General features: G+C 41.0%; 2 protein-coding genes across 2 annotated transcripts; one reads left to right on the forward strand and one right to left on the reverse strand.

Annotated features, from left to right (window-relative positions):
* Positions 1-12,769, reverse strand: LOC127363657 (unconventional myosin-XIX). The gene is made up of 24 exons (XM_051400399.1): positions 12,514-12,769; positions 10,870-11,017; positions 8,655-8,803; positions 8,172-8,285; positions 7,553-7,685; positions 7,398-7,467; positions 7,208-7,310; positions 6,999-7,095; positions 6,819-6,895; positions 6,325-6,415; positions 5,970-6,135; positions 5,682-5,755; positions 5,456-5,577; positions 5,162-5,275; positions 4,787-4,963; positions 4,572-4,709; positions 4,364-4,471; positions 4,196-4,266; positions 4,022-4,101; positions 3,087-3,235; positions 2,819-2,948; positions 2,407-2,492; positions 1,588-1,911; positions 1-1,485 (listed from the first exon to the last, which is right to left on the reverse strand). The coding sequence occupies exons 1-24, from the start codon at positions 12,571-12,573 to the stop codon at positions 1,372-1,374; spliced, it is 2,895 nt and encodes a 964-aa protein (XP_051256359.1). The 5' UTR covers positions 12,574-12,769; the 3' UTR covers positions 1-1,371.
* Positions 12,770-13,129: 360 nt separating this feature from the next.
* pigw (phosphatidylinositol glycan anchor biosynthesis, class W) lies at positions 13,130-15,627 on the forward strand. Its single transcript, XM_051402058.1, has 2 exons — positions 13,130-13,271; positions 13,687-15,627. Exon 2 carries the CDS (start codon positions 13,690-13,692, stop codon positions 15,181-15,183), a length of 1,494 nt encoding a protein of 497 aa, XP_051258018.1. The 5' UTR covers positions 13,130-13,271; positions 13,687-13,689; the 3' UTR covers positions 15,184-15,627.
* The last annotated feature ends 74 nt before the right edge of the window (positions 15,628-15,701 follow it).

A 15,701-nucleotide genomic window follows, 5' to 3' on the forward strand; every position in this document is an offset into this window, starting at 1 on the left:
TTTAATAACAGACATTTATTTCCACAAAACATTTAAATATGAACAAAATTCAAGTTGTTGTGCATTGATCCCTCGCTACCACCGATATAGTGAATTTCCAATTCGACTGTCATAATGACTCAGACACATTAAAGAGAATTTAAGCTGAAAAGGTTAAAAAAGGAATAATTAGTGAGCAAATGAAGATGTACTATATGCTGTCCCTGTAGGTAATAGTGTTGGATCAGGAGCTAGGATGATAAACAGTGTTACATTAATTACAATATTTTATAACATGATAGCAAAAAGATGTTTTGAATATTAAAATGATGACTATAATAAAACCTGTTGGGTATAATAACACAATTGTTCTTCCACAGAAAGCACTAGTGTAAAAAAGACTTTGGTATGTTATACAGTACTAACATTGATGCTTTGGAATGCAGCAGATTAGAGTCCACATAGGAAGTGGTTCAGTCAAACCTTTATCAAGAAAAGAGCAGCAATTTGAATAAACCTGGGTTCATCCTTTTCCTGTTTCACATGAGTAATGTGTCAGTCTGTTACTGTGTGGTTTTAATGTGCAATATGTGCTTTACATGTGCAATATTTGCTTAATTAATCCCCCCCCCACATAAATCACACTGAGAATAAATGCAGGATGTTGGGCTGACATCTGCAATCATATGTGCACCTGAATCACCGATGTTTTTCACACCCACAATAAATCTATGGAAGCACACGTAAATAGTCACCCATAAATAAATACATATACTAACATCCCATTTGTGATTTGCGTGTAGATTTTAAGAAAGGCACAAGTCAAAGGCCCAATACTTTGATCAACTGTCAGACGTTCCAAAGAGGCAACAATGGGGCAAAAACCTGCAGTCCTCTGTTTAAAGGTGCTGGGATTGTGCCATAAAATTCCAGGTCTCATTTAAAAATTACTGTCTTGTCCTGCAATGACATCATCATGATCACAACTCAAGATCGTCTCTGCATTATCCAGATGTGGAAGGTCTGTGATTCTGCAGTCTACTGACTGAAATTCTGAATTAGTCCCTGTGACCTGAAAGAGGATTTTTCATAAGATGGTCTGGTTCACAGCAGACTGCATTATGAAATATTATTACGCAAGAGTGCAGGCTTTGCAGTTTTTTGCACCCTTGTATAACAGAGTGAGATAAACTTTGGCATTCTTAAAAAAGTAAATTTAAGCTGTAAATGATCACTTTTAACACAAATACACTCGGCTTAAATACCAGATGTGTTCCCTTTGTGTCAGATTATGGAAGAGCAGCTGCTTCACTGCAAAAGCACCTCTGTGCCCGACTGTACCCGATCTGTGTCCATGAAATCAGTCTTCAGTGTTCTGCAGAGAGGGAACTCTTACAAAGTTTTCTCTAGCAGGATCTCGTTGAACCCGGTCACATCAGTCTTCATGTCTGGCTGCCTGTCAGCATAGAGGAGTGGAGATCGCTGATAGTGCATCTTTACAGATCCCTGAGTAGAAAAGAAAAATTGAATCTCAAATGACCAATCATTAAAATCATCCAGATGATGAAAACTTAAGATTTAACAGAACTTGCGTGGCTGTGCCCTCACCTTAGGTTGAGCCCGTATGGAGGCGAGCCCCTTTGTGTACTGGTTGGTCTCCACTTTATACTCCGCTCTCCTGGAGGGCAGGTTGAGGGAGGCCATCACAGACATCATCTTCTGGAAGCCTGTGGCTGTCAGAGACATGGTGATGGATGGGGCGGAGGCCAGAGCCAGGCCCATGGGCCATCCTCGAACCGTGACAGGTTCCTGGATGTTGGCGAGCTGCACAGAGCCCCGCTCCCTGATAACAGGGTTTAATGCTGACACGTCCTCTTCCACAAGGTCCTTCGCGTCATCCAGTTCGGCCTCGGCCAAGGATTTCAATAGTGCCTGCCACAAAAAGGATACATTGATTTACCAGGCACAGCAGAACCTTTTATATTTTATATTCTTCTTTATGGTCAAAACCGGGCCTACACTACCCACAATACAACTTAACCACAGACAGTTTGGTTGGAGATTTAAATGTGTTATGCTAGTAGCGGCTAATGTAGCCTCGTGCCACGAGGCAGAGATGAGTGAGCTACAGACGTCTGGTAAGTTCACACCCCTAGATTTCTTTCATTTTCAAACTTGTAGTCTTCTACAGCTAACCCAACTACAGTTGACTGATGTGACATCCCTTGAGGCAATTTTATCAGATTTTGCACAGCTCCCTATGGAGCCAAAAAGGCTTTACATATGCAGTGGTACTCCACAACACCTGTAAACATACTTTGATGCATTAAGTCGGTGGTGTTCCCCTTTAAAGTCAATAGAAAGATGCATTAAATAAGACAACATTGAGCTGCATTATTAGGACCGATCTCCGATTCCAAATCTCACCCTCCACTTCCTCCAGGTGCTCTGGATGACTGCAGCGGCTCTGTTCCATTTCTGGACCTTCCTCCTGACCAGCCAGGACCGCACCGCTGCAGGAGGCATAAAACTCATTAACATATAACCACGCTATTCATTCTGTAAGCTCAATCTGTGCATTGTGGAAAGAAATGTGTATGTACTCCCACTGAGAAGGAAGTATCAAAAGAACATCTGTCATTAACAGTTAATCAGATGAGCTTCTATGTGTGGTAGCTTCTGTTTCTGCTGAAGGGATAAACAGTGTGTACAGACTGCCAGCTGGTTTCTGTTGGCCAGACAGTGAGGTCACAGTCAACAGACTCACACAGTGGGAGCCGGGCCAGAGAGCTCTTCTGGTTCCACTTAGCGGTACCTGGTCAAGGCATTAAGAGTTTACCTGCTTGGATCAGAGTAGCAGCCTGCTGGCGGGCGTGGCGTCTGCGTTGTTGGTACCGCAGCCAGCAACACTGAATGGAAAAGGCACACCGAGAAAGGATCTTCTTCCTCTGATCCTCCAGCAAATCTAACTGTGAGACAACAGCCAGGCAGGTCAGTACTCCCAAAAAGACCGGAGCCCTGATAAGGCCTGATAAGTAACTTTAGTTAAGTACAATATGACCAGATTTAAATCATGTGCGAGGATGCCTGTGTATTTAAAGACTGACCATCGACTGGGTGAGAAAAACTTTAGTCCTTCCGCAGTGAACCCATGAGTTGTGTTTTTCACTGTCAAGGTCAAACGCCTTATGTAACACGACACTCAGGAGCTTCTCTACCTCTTGCCGAAGAATCCCGTTGCTGTCAGTCTCCACATCTAAGACAAAGAGGAATTGGAGTGAAGCTCTAGAGACATAATTCAAGTAAAGGCAGAGCCGTTTTACCACATAGTGTTTGTTTGAAAGCATGACAGTCAGGTGAGGTACGATCTGTTCAGTGGGTAAGCATGAGAGCACGGATAAATCCATTAGAATCAACAGCACAGTTTCCACAGACATTGATATGATTACTGCAAATTCAATGTCTCTTTAACACCTGACTATATATAGCAGAATTCAGTATTCATTAGTGAGCAGGATCCTTGAACACTCGTACAAGACTAAGAGTTTACTGCCATGCTAGCAGCTCTATGAGGCCATCTTAAGGCACCCTGCTGCTTCGGATCAAATGCTAAAGTCAGCAGCTAAACTGCTCACAATGACAAAATTCACATGATTATGTTTTTGTCATTTTATAACACCAAAGTCAGATTCATCCTCTGTGGACCATGAATGTCTGTACACAATCCATCCAGTAGTTGTTTACATATTCCAGTCTGGACCAAAGTGGCGGATGGGCCGACCAACCGACAGATGAACCAACACTGTCATACATAGAGCCCCTAGCATTGATAAAAGCAACTGAACAGTGGGTTAAGATGAGGCGTGATATGATCAAGAATTAGTAGAAAAACACGACACAACATGCAAAGCAAGCTCTGATAGTCAGAAGTCATGCATTTACCAGGAAAGTTCATAAGAAGTTGCGAATTTTGTTAGAAAGTCTTGTTTTTATACATATGCAAAATTTACTTAAAGTGGATCCCACAACAAACTGTACTTACCAACGCAACAACTACCTGACATGGAATTTGAATATTTTTCAATCAGTCCATAACGTTGCATGAAGTCTTTGAAAGGAATTCTATAAAACAGAAATGACAAGTCAACCTTAAGTCCAAGAGAAACAAATCAATACATTAAGATTAAAAGTAGACGAAAAAGGAAAAATGTTTCACCTTATTGGAAAGCCAGCAGCACTAATATGAATAGTCTCCACAATCCCACAGGCCTCCAACTGCATGATAACCTGGCAGCAGACAGGAAAGACCCATATAAAACCTTTCCTTTAGTGAAGAAAGAAATAATTGTGGTACTGCTGGAGAGGAGAACAGCAGAACATCTACCTCCTCCTTCTGGAAGGTCAGCGGCTTGCAGTCTGGGTTCGGTTTGATGCAGCGAGTGTAGTGAGGAGTTGTGGTGTGGAGGATCCTCATCAGGCTTTCCAGAGAGTTCTACAATCAGACATTAACATCATCAGTGCCATGACTTAACCCTCCCATGAGGAGCTCTACAGCCCCCAACCAGCTAATAAAGGCTTTAGTTGATTCCCACCTTGAACTTGGAGACCACAGTGACTTTACTGAGGCCCTTGTTAGTTGGGTTCTCAGTTTCCTTATCAGTGAAGATCTGGTGAAGCAGGGGGTTGTCAGACTTCTGAAGCAGGCTGATGAGCTCTGGTGGCACTGGGTCCTGAAAAACCAAATCCAGTAGGAGATGAGATTGATTGCCAACGTTCTGAACACAATTTAAAGGCTTTCATTACACACCTTGTTCTTCTCCACCATGCCCTGTATCTGGTAGTTGACTTTGCCAGCGTAATGGGCCACAGTGAAGTGTGGCTCCTTGCTGAACTTGTCCCAGCTGATGTTGGCGTTACCACAGAGCTCTTTCTCCAAACGAGTTCTGAATGTCTTTGTGTCTGAGACTCGATTAAGACGACTCTCCTATAGGACAGGTATGTAAAAAGTTGTACACATGCACTTCATAATAAATCAATGTACATATTAAACAGTAAAATGCTTGCTTGTTTTGCTTTTGTATTGTTATGGTTGTGTAAGTTATACAAGCTGTATATTGTCTTTGTTATTTTTAGCATTACAAAATGAGTATAATAATTCATAATAAAAAAAAAAAAAGCATACCTCATTAAGAAGAGAAAACACACTGACAGGACTTCCCTCTATAAGATCCAGACAGCTCTGGTTGTCTTGGTATTTGACAAAAGACCACTGCAACCCCTCTGACACATATTCCTCCTGGTAGAAGCACAGATAAACATAAATATTTACAAGTACAAAAGGTCTGTTTTTCATCAACACAGATTCTGACTGAAGAAGCATCCTGAATGTCGGAGGCCTGGACATCGCCACATTAAGCAGATTACCACAGAAACTGCTGAGATCTCTGAATGAAAACAGAAAAGTGATGGACGCTACCTGCTGAGCTCGGAGATAATGGGCCACAAAGTGCTGCTGCAGTTTCTCATTGGCGTAGTTGATGCACAGCTGCTCCAGGTTATTGATGTGGAAGCACTCGAAGCCGTACACATCTAGAACTCCTGGAGATCACAGGGAGGAGAGGACTGCGTGAGCTTATGAAAAGGAACTGGAGCAAAAATGACAAACGTGTATTCAATGACGTAAGAGACAATAATGCTTTCACCTATGAAGTTGCACCACATGGATTCGTCTGCACATATGCTGTTGTTGATGAATGTTACCAGCCATTCAAATAATCTGTTGGAAAAAAGTGACACACTTACTCCAAATATAAACCGACAGACATATCTTCCTCATTGTTTACTGTAAACAAAAAGACAAAAGGGTTTCACTTTTTAATGTTTGGTGACAACTGGGACAAAATCAAACTATGCAAGTGCATGATCAGCACTTTCCACATAGCATTATCACATTCTGCTGTGTTTTTTGATGATCAAACCCTCATTCTTACTGGGCATAGATGACCTTTGCCAGGCAGTCTCTCCTCATGCTGCACTCGGCCTGGGGACAGGGCTTGAGCACACTCTGCTTCCCCGCCTTTAACGTCCTCACTCTTAAACACGTCTGAAGCTCCTCGGCAGGGACACACAGCAGCTCAGCAGCTCTCTGTGAAAAGTCTAAAGCACAGGCAGGAGTTATCTATGTTTGTTGCTAGTTATTGTCAGGGAGCAGGGAGATCTTTCAAGATAAATCCCTGAGCATCATATTACTGGTGTTTCTAACAATGGACATTTAAAGCACTCAGTAACTGGAAGGAATTGATAAGATGAAAGATTCAATATCTTAAACATAATCACATCCAATACCTTTGGATTGTTCATCTAGGTTACAAAGTTGTGATTCATCCGCTGAAGAGGAGAAATTCACATTTCCCAACTGCAGAATCCCTGCTAATATCTGTAATACATTACAACAGAGACATTTAATTCCATGCTTGCAGAGAGAGAAAGATCCAATGCACCAAAAAATACAATGATTAGCATTTAGCATTTACAAGCAGTGTATACACATTTAATAAACAGTTTATAACACATCATAATGCAGTTGTAAGCAGATATAATGTATTATTAAGGTATTTGTAAATAATATGATATGATAATAAATGCCAATGTAGTAAAACAGTTATAATAATATCATGTATGTCTTTATAGGAGAAGCTAGAACATTTACGTTGATAAATGTAAAAACAAATGTCAGTATATGTACTTATAACAAGATTATAGCGTAACTAGTTATTAAATGTTTATAAATGCTAAAGAGCGGGGATAAAGTAAAATGTTACCAATGATGAACACCTTACCCTGAATATTTGCCTCTGTCTTTCTGCATTAATGCCCAGATGAACCATTGCCTCGACAGTCTCATGGAAACAATCCTCTGAAACATTAAATGAACAGAGAAGTTACATATAAGAAGCACAAACCTATATATAATAAAAAACAACAAAATGCCTTAATAAACATGAAAAATAAAGACCAACCCTCAAGTGTTTTTTCAGATTTTGGCAGCCACGTAAAACGTTGGCCACGTGGCATCTTCCACTCTTTCCTCTGCTCATCTGTGGCCCCTTTCATCATCTGAAAAACAGTATGCTCTCAGTATTTACATCTGAGTTACATGTGAATGTGTTCATATTGAACTACAACACCAGAGGAGCACACAAGGTTTGGTGCAGCCCTGTTACCTCACCTGGTAAAAGATGTGGAAGTTCCTCTCATTATCCGGTGGGCAGGCCACCCTGGTCTTCTCCAGCAAATATGTCTGCACCGACGCCCCCACTAACAGCTGACACCTTCATGTAAAAATAACATGTTGAACAGACACAAGTGACCAGCAACTTATACTACTGTACATACATAAAGTGCTGCAGGCTCAGTACCTGTCTAGCTGGAGCTGGATGTACTTTCCAAAGCGACTGCTGTTGTTGTTCCGTAGCGTACAGGCGTTACCTACGTGGAGGGAAAGTGTTGGCTGAGTGACTGTGTGCAATGGTTATTTTCACATTAACGAGACACCAGCAATCACTTGTCTCACCGAAAGCTTCCATGATGGGGTTGGAGTCCAGCACCCTCCTTTCTATCCTCTCCACCGTGTTCTGACTCTTCACCACGGAGGAGGAGGCCGCCACAGTGGCGTAGTATTTCATCAGGCATCGAGATGTCCATGTCTATAAAGAAACAAATCACTGGTCCACTAAAGATCGTTTCTGCTAATCATGGGACCCAATTCACAGAGATCACCTATGTTTAAGGCTGCCACTGTGGATTATTCTCTTTACTGATCACTCTCTAGACTATTTTTATTATTAGATGTTTATTATATAAAAATGTCAGAATGAGCCAGCCCGTAGTGACAACGTGACATTTTAAAATCGCTTGTTGACCTCAAAGATCTCCAATATTCAAAGCAGAAAATCCTCACATTTCAACAAACTAATTAATAAAAAGGCTACGAAAAGATAAATGAATTACAAATTACTATGAAATTATTTCTTTAAATTACTTTTTTGGTTTGACCAACAAACACAGTTGGTTTAACTGTGATAACAGACAAACACTTCAGAAAGTGCAGTCAACTCTGTGGCACTGTAAAAAAGAACCTCTGAGCCCCTGAATGATGTTGTTGGTTATGTTTATTCTTTGTGTTGGCTTACCTTTCCTGCACCGCTCTCACCGCTGACCACCAAGGATTGGTTCACTGGCTCCAGCTGGCCCCGAACATTCCTGTATGCTTCTTCCGCCACAATAAAGATATGTGGTTTGAACTCCTGTTGACAAAAATATACAGACCTCTTAAGATGCTGGTCATTCAGGCAGAGCTGTCAGTGCCTTCAAGAGGTTCCAGGGTTTAAGCTTTGAAGCTGTTGTGTACAAAAGTAGGCAGATGAGGAACTGGAGGATTTATGTTTGAAGTGACCACAAAGCAGCACGGCTGATGCACTTTAGAACTAAACATCACATATACTGATGAAATATTGATCGTTGTTGACTTGTTGACACACTGGCGGTACCAGTTGGGTCATTTTTAAAGGTCTGCATTAGTACTTTAATCTGGCAACGGCTCTTTGAAAAAGTCAAGCCAACTCAAACTCTTACAGTTAGTGGAATTACAGTGAGACGCAGCTGTGACTTTATACCTTGGGCTGAGGAGCGCAGTGATACTCCTTCATCACATCCAGGGAGTAGAGGTCTGGGATTGGCTGGAAGGGGTTAAGAGCCACTAATGTGCAGCCAGCATGGGTGTAAAACACCTTCACACTGTACCTGGCCTGCAGGCATTTCAGCACTACCGGAGGAAAACATTAAATATCATTAGACATTAACAGGCAAGGCAATATTTTACAGATTTTACAGAGGCAGGAACACAAAACACCAGAGAAGACAGCAGCATTACAATGGTAAAGATATATTTGTCTTTAAAAGAAAATATCCAACAGCAATTCCATGTAGTTATCCTGACCTCTGCTGTTAATGAGCTGTACTGTTATGTTTTCTCCCCACATGCTGAATCTAAAACCACCTTGAAATATAAACTAAAACCTTTTACAGAGTATCAATGACAAACTCGTTTTCTTACATAATGCAAATGAGTAAAAATGACTGATGATAAATGTTGCACATCGACACAATTAAGTATTATGCTTAATATTTATCTACTGTACTAGTGTACTCTACTACTGTAGAGGAGCTGAGAACTGCCTTAGTTGCTACTAACCTTTTTTTTAAAGCAATTATCGAGATCACAAGTTAGTTATTACGAAAAAACAGAACATTCCTCTTATTACTTATAATGTTCATCAGAGATCAGAGTAGGGATGTCCTGGTCAAGTTTTTTTAACCCCCAATCCGATCCGAGTCATTTAATATTGAGTATCTACCGATACCTAGTCCTGATCCAATGTTTTTTTGGATAATACAGGTGCACAGCACACACTCCATTCAGGTGCAATGAAGTTATTAAAATCAATCCAATGTATATACTTAACATTAAAATAGCTCTACATTGCATTGAGAAAAAAATGCACACATTGAAGCTGTTCCTTAATGTTTACTTATCATTCTTTTTACACAATAAACTATAAAAAACTGTAATCTTTTTGGTCTTGTTGCTGTCTGTAGGGAGTTTCTCTCTCCAGTGTTTGTTGCTTTGGTGCAGCCTTATCCTGGCTTTTTGTATGCAGAGCTTTTGTTGCACTTGAATGTGGTTGTATTGGTTCTCTACAGCTGTCTGTCCTCTGAGCAGAGCATTGTGAGAAAAAACAGCTGTGTGACAGCAATAGATCGGTCAATAAAGCTCAATATAGTCGATACCGATCAGTTAAAAAATGCCTTCATCACTGATATACCGGATCTGTACATCCCTAATCAGGAGTGCCATAGATGGTGTATTATAGATGTAGCAGTGGTTCAATATAATGGCCAGTACATGGAGGAATGACATGCAACATGCCAGTTAATATTTATCTTCATACGCCAGGTAAAACTGCACGAAAAGAGTCTTTGATCCTTTAATAAATCTCAGTCTTCTCCTGATATGTTTTGTCAGTACTGCATCATGTTGCAAGGAAAGTAATAACTTAAATTAACTGTCAGATGTACATTCTGGTAACAACTCTTTTCAGTTCAGTCCTTCCCCACAGTCATACAGTGATCTTGAAGACTGAAATCAAATGAGGCAGACACTACGAGAAAACAAAAGTCGTTTGTGATAAATTATCTTGTTTTCTTGAGAAATCTGCCTTTTGTTTTCACGAACACGTGTTATGTAATTATCTCAAGATCACGAGATATTAAATTAACTCGTGATCTCGAGATAACGGCATTAAATGCAAGTACGGCCGTTAGCGGCTTCTGTAAAAATGTAAGAAATACAAGAATCATTGGTTTTTGGGAGGCATGCCTCTGCCAGTAAAGAAAATCATGCCCTTGGTGACACAAGTTCCCTATCACTGTGTGAACTGCAGCATTTTGGTAGCGCAGCAATCATTCATGCTTGCATTTATTTTATCATGCCTGCAGATTTTATCCTGACGTGGTTAAATAATACACAGCAAATACTGAGATCCAAGGTGACATGAGCTGGAAAACATTGCGTCACACCGGCTGTGTATTTGTAAATAAAGACAAAGTTTATGCAACATATCAAACACTCACTGACATTCAACAGTGGTGTTTTCAAGATTCATGCCATCATACTAAGTGGAAGGGGTGCTTTGTTGATCAAATCTATCCAAAATGTGAACTTACTGAAGTGCCACTTAGCTAGAACAAGCCTCATTACACATCATGTTTTTTCATCCAGTGATTTAGAGACTCTAGAGGCCCCAGGGACATTACAGTCCTGTTTGTTACCTGTTGTTGGGGTCACTGGGTTGACTTTGGTGAGGTCGTCATAAGTGTGAAGTTGGTCTTCATCAGTGAGGAAGTCCTGAAGTTCTCCCTCCAGTGAGTCATTCAGGGACGGGTGAGGAGAATGGACTCTCTGGACGAATCCTTTCACCTATGTGAAAGGCAAAATGTGAGGCAAACAACACACACAGCAAGGATATTGTGTTTAAACTGTAAACTGTCAAGTAAACACCAATGGGTGGAAAGGAGAGTAAAAACGAGGAATGCATTGTGGATAGAAAAGTGTTAGAGGGGGCTTATGTTTTTATGCATATTGTATCAGTAATTCTCACAATTACACGTATACACAGCTTTCCCAGAGCCAGAAACCAGCCGTTCCCAAACCACTGATGTCATCACAACATCAAGTCTGATCGTGCCAATTTTCAGCGAGTTTAGATACAAGACAAAGGTCAAAATGAGGAGACAAGTACTAGCTCCAGACTCATGAAAATACAGCATACAGGTTCTTATTTTATGCATCAAAATGTCACATTCAGAGAGTCCATACAATCTGTCAAACTTCCCTGAGCTCTGAAGCACCTACAACATTTTCTTGCCTTTGAGAAAGCTCTCAAACATTTACCAAATCAAGTATTAATTCTCACCTCAGATGCTATTTTCACTGACACCACAGTTTATCTTAGAAGCCTTAAACAGACCACAGTCTTACATGGCCAGTTGCTCCATGTATTTGTACAGGAGCACCACAATACTCAAACTGTATGTAATTCATTCAGCCACAATCACTTCAGACTCACAAATACAAGTCTGCTTTATCCTGTCAATATCACGTGGCCTGGACTGTCATCAGTCTGAGGTACTAAATCTGTGCTGACAGCATTAATCCAATGGCAGGTAGCCTTCATCTTATCATTCTGTAAGGCTATTTTAAACCATGTAAATAGTCTTAATGACATGACTACACTACAATAAACAGACTTCAGTTATAGCAGTGTTTTCTATTATGATTTTATAGTACTGTAGGTGCAAAAAGCATATACAGCTAGATAATGGTCGAGGTGATTTCTTCAGTTCTGTGGCACCTGTCTGTCACCTCGTCCTTTTCTGCTGTAGTCCAACCAAACTCCATTCATAAACCTGGCGATTTAGTGAATGTTGTTATATGTTGTTACACAATATAAAGCCTACGATACAGACACAAAACATTACAGCAGTGTGTGTGTCTGTGTAAACCATGTCTATATGCTGTAAATCACTACAATAACGACGACTTCGAGCACATTTAGAAGTGGCCCAGGACAGTTTGACAGTCTTCAGTCACGTTGCTCAGTGAGTTATTGTTACCTTTTCTCAAGCAAGGTAGAAACACTATATATGCCGATATTTTACTATGTTTGTCGTCATTTACTCCACGCATTGTTTTCATCTGGCGCATTAAACGTTGGATTACGGTGGCGTTATTCACAAACGTTACAATACAAACCAACCAATCAAAACTGAGAACCGGTAACTTACAGATCGATAAACTTACCTCAGGTCAAGGTAAACTCGTCATTAACTTTTACATTTTATAAACCTAAAAGGGAAACGTCTGAACCACCAGTTGAATTGTGGACGGGTGTTCCCCTGTGTGTCCTAACTTACCGTCCCCCCTCCATTTCTGAATCTTGCTCCAACGTTACGTCGGGTGTCCGCAGAACTCATTGATTTCACCGATAGAAACGAGTCTAAAAACTATCCCCGAACACTTTTGTGAGCACTTCCTAAATCCTACTTGAGCTGGGTTGTGGTTATTCTACTCTACAGTCCTGAACCTCTATATTTTCCATTGCTGTAAGAAATTCCTCAAGGACAACTTCCCGTGCCCGCTGTCTGTCCGACTGCCTCCCAAACTCCTGAACCGCACACTATTCCCGCCCTCTCCCTGACGCTTCATGGACCCAGCTGTTCCCCTGAAATTATTAGTACTTAGGAACCTTATAGGTTAAGGACGAGTTTTTTAATGCTAGTTAACTGGACTTAAAATGAGGACTTCATATTTATCAAATGATATCAAATTTTCCTAAAAGTCGAGAACATTAATTGTCATCTTGCATGTATTACTTGTCTGAAATAGATACTAAATCGGAGCTGTTTGACCGTCATATTCATGGTTAGTTTATACTAAGTTTAGAACTAATACTATTTTTCAGAATATTTTATTGAACATGCTAGAAACTCAAGTCCCAGTTAGGTTAGGAGTTCCCAGAAATCCGAGCTGTTGTGAATGCAGCATGGGACCGAACACGGAAGCGCCGCAGCAGCTCTCAGGTAGATGTAGCATCATGGTTGAGACCTCCAGGAACTGTAAATAAATATACTGTAGAACAGGTATTTCTGCGAACCTGCATTTCCAGCCCGTGGTAAGTACTGATAACTAGACACAAAACTAAGTTATTAAATGTCGTAGTGTGAACTAGGGAACTAACGTTAGATGACCTCGCTCGTGGTGAGTGCTAGTGAAATAATGTGTTAGGCTAATTTCTGGGAAAGTGACAATTCATCACGAAGGGCAGTTTATAATGTTATTTTGAACAGATAAGCCACTGCCAACAAACAAGTACTGCTGTGGCTGAAAATAAGTATGTCAAGAGTTAAAGTATTTATCACCTTTTTATAACTCTAAATCAAAAAGAGTACCCATATCCCTGTAAAGTCACCGTGGCTGCTGACAGTATCCTAAATGTCCAGTGTCTGTTGAGCATATTCATATTTATGTGTCTCTAAATACAGTCATGATTCTCTCATGTAGTAAACAATGAGTTTTAATGTTTGCAGGCCATGTCTCAGAGGGAGCTGAAGGAGGCGTTTGTGAGTAATCTCAATGGGACCAGTCTGCAGGAGGTTGCGCTGGGCTCATTTCTCACCCCACTATGCCTCATCAACAGAGGACTGATTCTGATCCTCTACCACCAGGCCAAAGGGACTCTGCCAGTGCCACTTCCACTGATCTGTCACCTGCTTCTGGACTTCTCTCTGCTTGTCCTTCCCCTCGTCCTGTCATGCACCGTTCTGAGCGGCGTTCTCCACCAGGTCATCATGGGCCTGACTTTTGTTTCGGCCTGTGTGTTTTGCTATATCTACCGAACCAACAGCCATCCTCCTGCTCGGCACCCACGGGACACTGTCAGCACCTTCCTTCAGAGTCACGTTAAATTCAACCAGGTTCCCTTTGTGACTGTCTTCCGAGTGTTTGTAAATGTGAAAACAGCCATCAGCATTCTTGCCGTAGACTTTAGTGTCTTCCCAAGGCGATATGCTAAAACAGAAACCTATGGGACAGGGGTGATGGACTTTGGGGTTGGAGCGTATGTCTTTGCAAATGCCCTCGTCTGTCCAGAGGCCCGGAGGAAGAACATGTCAGGATCCAGGGTGACTTACATTACAAAGCAGCTCCTGTCTGTCTGGCCCCTCGTTGTTCTTGGTATGGCAAGGCTGGTGAGCGTCAAAATGACCGGCTACCATGAGCATATGACAGAATATGGCGTCCACTGGAATTTCTTCTTCACACTAGCCATCGTCAGAGTTGTGGCTTCTATGGTTTTGGCTGTTTTACCAGTCAGTCAGTCGTGGGTAGTTGCCCTTCTGATCAGTGGATTGTATCAGTTCACTCTGGAGAAATCGGGGCTGAAGGCCTTCCTTATCCACAACAATGACAGAGAAAAGGACTTTCTGCATGCTAACAAGGAGGGAATATTCTCTGTGGTGGGTTACGTAGCCATTTACATGGCAGGAGTTCAGGTGGGACTCTATCTGATGCAGCCTAGATCCCAGGTTAGACAGTGGCTCAAAGTACTTTTTAACCTCTTGTTGGGAAGTTCTGTCCTGTACACTGCTTTGTACACATGTCAGACACTTGTGGAGCCAGTGTCTCGCCGCTTAGCTAATTTACCTTTCTGCCTCTGGAGTGTTGCTCAGTCTTTGTTCTTTATGACCTGCCTTGGTGTAGCTGATATGGCTTTACTGTTTTGCAAAAGGACATCAGGCTGTCACTTTGTACCCTCATCCTGGAATTGGTGTAAAAAACAATCAGACTCAGTCTCGGACAAAAGTGAGGGTGAAATAGAACGACGCTGCCTCGTTCAAGCTGTCAGCAGGAATCAGTTGTTATTCTTCTTGCTTGCAAATTTGATGACAGGATTGACCAACTCCATAGTGGACACACTTAGTTGTAGCAGTTTATCTGCAGTGTGTGTTTTGTTGTCATACATGTTCATGAATTCCTTGGTGATATATGTTTTACATCTGTGTGATATTACAGTAAAATTCTGGTAAGATTACATTTGTGTATTTTGAAGACTTTAGTTGGGCTGGAGTGACATTGAAATTTGGGGAAATTAAAAACACTGGAAAGAGTTGATGTTATAAGAAGATATGATCTGTACTGCTGAAGATACCATTGTACATGATATGTTTATACGTTGTTACATTACATTGATTTACTGGGATTTTTATTTGGTTAGCAGAAAATTGAGAAAAAAAAAAGTTTTTCATAAAAGGGAAACTGGCCTTTTAAATTATGCAGCAACTGAATGTTGCCTTTAATGTGAACTATAATGCTTTTACTCTTCTGTTCATCTGTACACATCTGCTGTATTTTCCTTCTTGTTTGTTACTACAGTGCAGCGCAACCAAACCCTCAACCAGGTGCATGGATTCAAATATATTACAGCAACATATGTAAATAAAAGTGATGAAAATAAAAGAAAATAAGAAATCCGTACGGCTCACTTAATTCTCTTCAAACAAACAGGATCGTGTGTGTGAATGGACATTTTCTCCTTCTCAGAATA

This window comes from Dicentrarchus labrax, unplaced genomic scaffold (genome assembly GCF_905237075.1).
Source record: "Dicentrarchus labrax unplaced genomic scaffold, dlabrax2021, whole genome shotgun sequence".
NCBI lineage: Eukaryota > Metazoa > Chordata > Actinopteri > Moronidae > Dicentrarchus > Dicentrarchus labrax.